Source organism: Anneissia japonica, unplaced genomic scaffold (assembly GCF_011630105.1).
Source record: "Anneissia japonica isolate Jap-2015-1 unplaced genomic scaffold, ASM1163010v1 scaffold426_len1935630_cov189, whole genome shotgun sequence".
Lineage (NCBI taxonomy): Eukaryota > Metazoa > Echinodermata > Crinoidea > Comatulida > Comatulidae > Anneissia > Anneissia japonica.
Genome location: NW_022713172.1, coordinates 290,180 through 296,096, shown reverse-complemented (window position 1 = coordinate 296,096; position 5,917 = coordinate 290,180). Strand labels below are relative to the sequence as shown.

The 5,917-nt window shown below is 31.8% G+C and overlaps 1 protein-coding gene across 1 annotated transcript in view; it reads right to left on the bottom strand.

The window, feature by feature from the left end:
- Window positions 1-6: 6 nt before the first annotated feature.
- The window catches only part of LOC117108355 (DBH-like monooxygenase protein 1 homolog), a 19,567-nt gene continuing 13,656 nt past the window's right edge, over window positions 7-5,917 (bottom strand). The window contains exons 10-13 of the mRNA XM_033250348.1: window positions 2,322-2,381; window positions 1,907-2,046; window positions 1,580-1,727; window positions 7-346 (exon numbers count right to left, since the gene is read on the bottom strand). Of these exons, the coding sequence (XP_033106239.1) occupies window positions 179-346; window positions 1,580-1,727; window positions 1,907-2,046; window positions 2,322-2,381 (516 nt within the window). The 3' untranslated portion in view covers window positions 7-178. The remainder of the gene's footprint in view (window positions 347-1,579; window positions 1,728-1,906; window positions 2,047-2,321; window positions 2,382-5,917) is intronic.

The following is a 5,917-nucleotide window of genomic DNA, read 5'->3' as shown; positions in this document are numbered from 1 at the left end:
CAGGCTTCAGGTGACTTCATACAGTACAGCAATATACACATGTGTGTGTGTGGTTGTGAGTTAAGTTCAACGTTATAAAACGTAGGCCTAAGTTCAACGTTATAAAACGTAGGCCTATTAATGTGTAGCTAAAGTTAAACAGCACTGACCCTTGCATATGTTACAGTTATTAGGTATATTACAGGAACAACATGGTAAAGAACATGGCAAGCATCATTGTGAAACTTAAGTTACCCGCCCTCATCTGATCACTTCCATTTATTGAATTGACGCCACACACGTCCTTCTTGGCAGCTCGTTGTCCCTTATTGTACCATTCTGAAAAATCTATTTCAGATTTGACTCCCTAAGTAAAGAAAAATAATAGAAACCTAATTATCATCAAATAATATAAACCAAAATTCTAGATTTTTATCTTGTCTGACTTACCTATTTAATAATAATGCTCTATAAAAATAATAGGAATTATATAATAATAATATAATAATAATAATTATAATAATAATAATAATATAATTATATAATAGGAATTATATTATTTAATTGGGTGACAGATAAATTATTAGCAATTTTAAATAGGCTTTGATGATGATGACAATGATGATGTTGATGATGACGATGACGATTTTGAACATATTGTTTATCACAATGCGATGATATCCATGATACGTTTGCTTCAGTGAATGAAAGTGATGATGATGATGATGATGATAATGATGGCGATGATAATAATAATAGCAGAATATTTATAAATTTGTTGAAAATGTAATTATGATATTATTATCATAGCATTGATGGTAATGCATTGTGATTATTATTGCGATATTAATAATAATAATAATAATAATAATAACAATAACAATAATAAAAATAGTAATGATAATAATAATAATTATAATAATAATAATTATTATTAATTTAGATTTATATAGCGCCGTATCCTTCTAATGTAAGATGCTCAGAGCGCTTAATATGTGGACTAGGAAGTCGATCTACGATGATCATAATCACATTATCATGATCAGTATAATAATCATCATCATTATAAGCATCGTTTTCATTGCCGTATACACAAATGTCGTCATAATCATATCCGCTACACATAATCATACGTCTAAACATAACTATGATTTTAATTGCATAATCAGACCACCACAAAATATTTAAAAATCATAATGATTTACAATTAATTGTAATCATTGTTTTCATAATCTGGGACGAGCGGTTTCGTCCTTCGGGAACTGGCGGTCTCTCCACCTCAATGCTGGGGTTAATGCTTTGTTATGCATTTCGTTTTTCTCCTTGAGCAAGGAAATTTATTTGAGCAGCTTCTCTCCACATAGGAGTATTATTAGTACTTGGATGGGATTCCTGCTACGGTGCCAATATAACAGCAACCCTTAAGCATAGGAAATAACAAACAATATTTTATAATTGTCTCAGTCGTCAGTCGTCCAAATAAAATCATGCAGATATTCACGTCACAGTTAGCGTGCGTGCCAACATTTACGCTAATAAAAAACTAAACCAATCATAGGGGAAACTCTCTATGCAATAACAGTAAAAGTGTAACCCATACCTCAATTTGATTTGAGTTATAATCGAGACATTGACCGTAACGATCTCCATTGTACACCTTAAAAAGCCGTTCATTGATTTCCTTTTGAGTTTGACTTGTAGAGATATAATGGTAAAAGTACCGGAAAGCAGTCATATTGTAGGGATTTCTGTCAATTTTAAAAACAGACAATATAAAAATATAAAATTATAAGTACAATGTCTTGACAGTAAAAAATGTAACGATAGCAATAGCGTTAGCAATAATAATAAGAATAATTTAATAGGAATATTAATTATAATTGTAACGATGACAATAACAGGAATAACAATTCAAATTTCATCTTACAGTGCACCATCGATGGTAATTCCAAATGTTGTAAAATAATCATCGACACTTTCATATGATACACAAGTAACAATATTCGGTTGTCGAGGATAGTAATACAGAAACACTAAACACATCTCATCTTTTGTTCTTAATCCTCCCTGAAACATAGAAAAAATATTAAAAGAAATATATATATATATATATGTATATATATATACATATATATAATAATAATAATAATAATAATAATAATAATAATAATAATAATAATAATAATCTCGTATCATAACGAGAGGTTGCATGTTCGAATTAAGACAATTTTTTTTTTTTTCATACAACTCCCTTCTTGTTCGTGGGTTATACGCCATTTCCTATACAGGGTATGTGGTTATACATTTACAGTCATTTTTATAAATAGGTTACTATGTCTTACCACTGTGATATTGTCCCGATCCATGGTGCCATATGTACACGTGACCACTAAATCATCACCCTAAAATGATACAGAACCAGTAATGCTTAATCACATCGTTATACAATCATTTTTATGCGGCAATGTCACATAAATATTAACATATTTTTAACTAATACTTAACAAAAATGTAAGTTAAAAAATATATCTTGGGGTACATGAGAAACTCTTCTTCCTACTAGAATATTTTTTTCTACCGTATGTCTATAGTAATGAACTTGTATCTCCATTCGGTCTGTACCCATATCTTTCTCGTCATCACACATGGTGAGACACGTATTGCTTAGTAGTATGTGCCAGGCCCGTAGGCAGGAGGTGCAGAGGACCCCCACCCACCAATTTCAAAAGGTCCACTTTTTTAGTTCATTATTATATACGCAAATTAATAACCTGGAGGCCAAAATTTAACATGACTCATGTTACTACAACTAGTAATTTCACCATATACCAAACATACATTAAATGTATAAAGTAAAGTTGTGGGTTTAATAAGAGTTTTATAGATATTAGATCATGTGATGTCGTTAAGCATTGAATAGGTAGGGAAGTGTATGAGACGGCAGGTATGAGGTATTGACGTGTGTTTTTGTTAACGTACTATTTCACAATATGATTGTATATTTAATAAACGTTCCGCTATTTTACATTTGTAAAACTGCCTCAAACCTATCTATTGTCATAATCACGTATCATAGTGAAGAGTATGCAGAACAAACAATGTCATACCATTTTTGTTGTTTATGTATACACAATATTACGACATGTGATGATACGATATAACAAAAAGAGTACAGTACTACTGACGGCAAGGTCCTCGTGATCACATGTCCTAAAGAATATGTCTGTCGTTTCTTGTGACTTTTTTCTTCTTCTTCCTACTAGACTAACTTTTCTACCGTATATCTATAGTAATGAACTTGAATCTCCATTCGGTCTGTACCATATCTTTCTCGTCACAACACATAGTGAGACACGTATTGCTTAGTAGTATGTGCCAAGCCCGTAGGCAGGAGGTGCAGAGGATCCCCACCCACCAATTTCTAAAGGTCCACTTTTTTAGTTCATTATTATATACGCAAATTAATAACCTGGAGGCCAAAATTTAACATGACTCATGTTACTACAACTAGTAATTTCATCATGTACCAAACATACATTAAAGGTGTAAAGTTGTGGGTTTAATAAGAGTTTTATTGATCTTAGATCATGTGATGTCGTTAAGGATTGAATAGGTAGGGAAGTGTATGAGACGGCAGGTATGAGGTATTGACGTGTGTTTTTGTTAACGCACTATTTCACAATATTATTGTGTATTTAATAAACGTTCCGCTATTTTACATTTGTAAAACTGTCTCAAACCTATCTATTACCATAATCACATGTCATAGTGAAAAGTATCCATAACAAACAATGCCATACCATTTTTGTTTGTTACGCATACACTATATTACGACAAGTGATGATACGAATTAAAAGAAAGAGTACATTAATACCGACAGCAAGGTCCTCATTATTACGTCCTAAAGAATGTGTCTGTCTTTTCTTGTGACTTTTCGTTAATCGTTGCAGTTAGTTAACAAACATCCTTCTGAGCAATTTTCAGAGGGCATTCACGTGTGTTGCGTCGCACTTTGTAATAATCGTCGCACTTTGTATTAACTGTCGCACTTTGTAATAAAGTCTGTCGCACTTTGTATATAACTGAGCTGTCGTACTTTGTAATAACTGAACACGATACCCACATGCCATATTTATGATATGACCGACTGGGGGCCTAGTAGAATTAAAGACATATCCCTATCGTCGGACATAAAATTATATAATCCGAGAAATATCAACTTTGACCCCTTCTGGATTTGGACTTGACACCCTCCAATCTAACTAGATCCAGGGCGGGTTCTATTGGGTTGGAGCCATTTCATTGATGTGAAAATGACACAATACGAAAAAGGTGGAAAAATCAAATTCGATCCCCGAGAAAAATGAAATTTATCAACAATCTATAGATGATCACATGGATCGAGTTTTATTACAAAGGGCGACAGACTTTAGTACAAAGTGCGACAGACAGTTATTACACAGTGCGACAGACTTTATTACAAAGCGCGACGATTCTTACAAAGTGCGACGCAACACACTTGAGTGCAAACATTAATTGGAATGGTTGAGCGAAATCCATTGGCCCTTCTTGTGTCCATCATCTGTATATTATGTAAATACAAGTAAAGAATTCATTCCACTCTTCAAAAATTGCGTAGGCGTTTGTAACTTTATATCCATTTTGCTCCAAACCCATTGTATTGTTATAAAAGGGGATAGATTTTATTTCGTGGTGGGGTCTTGCTCACTTAGTGGATTATCTGGAAACAATGCTAGGCATATATTATTCTTTATTTAGAAACGACGCTTTTGCAACAGTTGCACATGTACGTGACGGTGCGTCCAATAAAAAGCAGAAAAATAAATGAATAAATAAATATATAAAATAAAATAATTAACGAAATCAGAACATGACAAAACGATGTTTATACCTAAATGACCAGACATCAGGCGGTCATGAGCCACGATAACAACCTATCTCTCTGTATTATAGCCCTTAAAGAAGCAAATTTGCTCTCTTTATCTCAACGTGATGAATATGAATGTTTAATAATGATTTACAAGATTCTGTTAAAACAGGCGCCCACTTATTTACAAAATAATATATTAAAATCAAATACTTTTAATTACAATTTCCGGCGAAGTGCAACAAATTTATTTATTCCTAAACCAAACACAAGTTTTAAAAAACGTAGCATTTCATATCGAGGTGCAACATATTGGAATGCTTACAATTTTGACAAAAATGAAATTTTAAAAATTCTATATCGCACTTTCCAAAATAACATTATACAAATAATTGAAAATAAATATATATAAAATAAACTGAGAATTTAATAACAATAATAATAAAAATAATGATAATAAAAAATTAAATATAATAATTATTACGATTATAATAATAATATAATTATAAATAACAATAAATAATTTATTAGTAAATGCTTTTCAATCTAATGTAGTGTATATTACTGTTTTGAATTTTTTAATGCTTTGATATTTTAAATGTTTTTATATGTAATTTTTCTCGATCTTGTGGAAGAACGATTATTTTAATCGAACAAGATTATTTGTACTTTTTGTGCTGAGATGAAATAAAGTTTATATATATTATGTCGGTATACTATAGGATTAAATAAAGTAATTTCTTCTTGTGACTTGTGATCACTTGAAATCCAATATCTATACAGAACCAAGTCATCAGCATAACAACAAACTCGGTCACTAGAACAAATTAATTTCTTTTACTGAAACGTGTCGGTCATTCAGAATAATATCAAAGAGTATAAATAGAACAAGAGAGCCAACAACGCTCATTGAGAGCGTAAAAAAACGATACGTTCTACGCAGCTAGTGTAGGACGCCAACTAACGCTTGTATGTGTTTTATTACCATAGAGCTATTAAACAACTAGAGTGCTGACAAGATGGCGGAGCAATGCAGAGTTGTGTATGTGT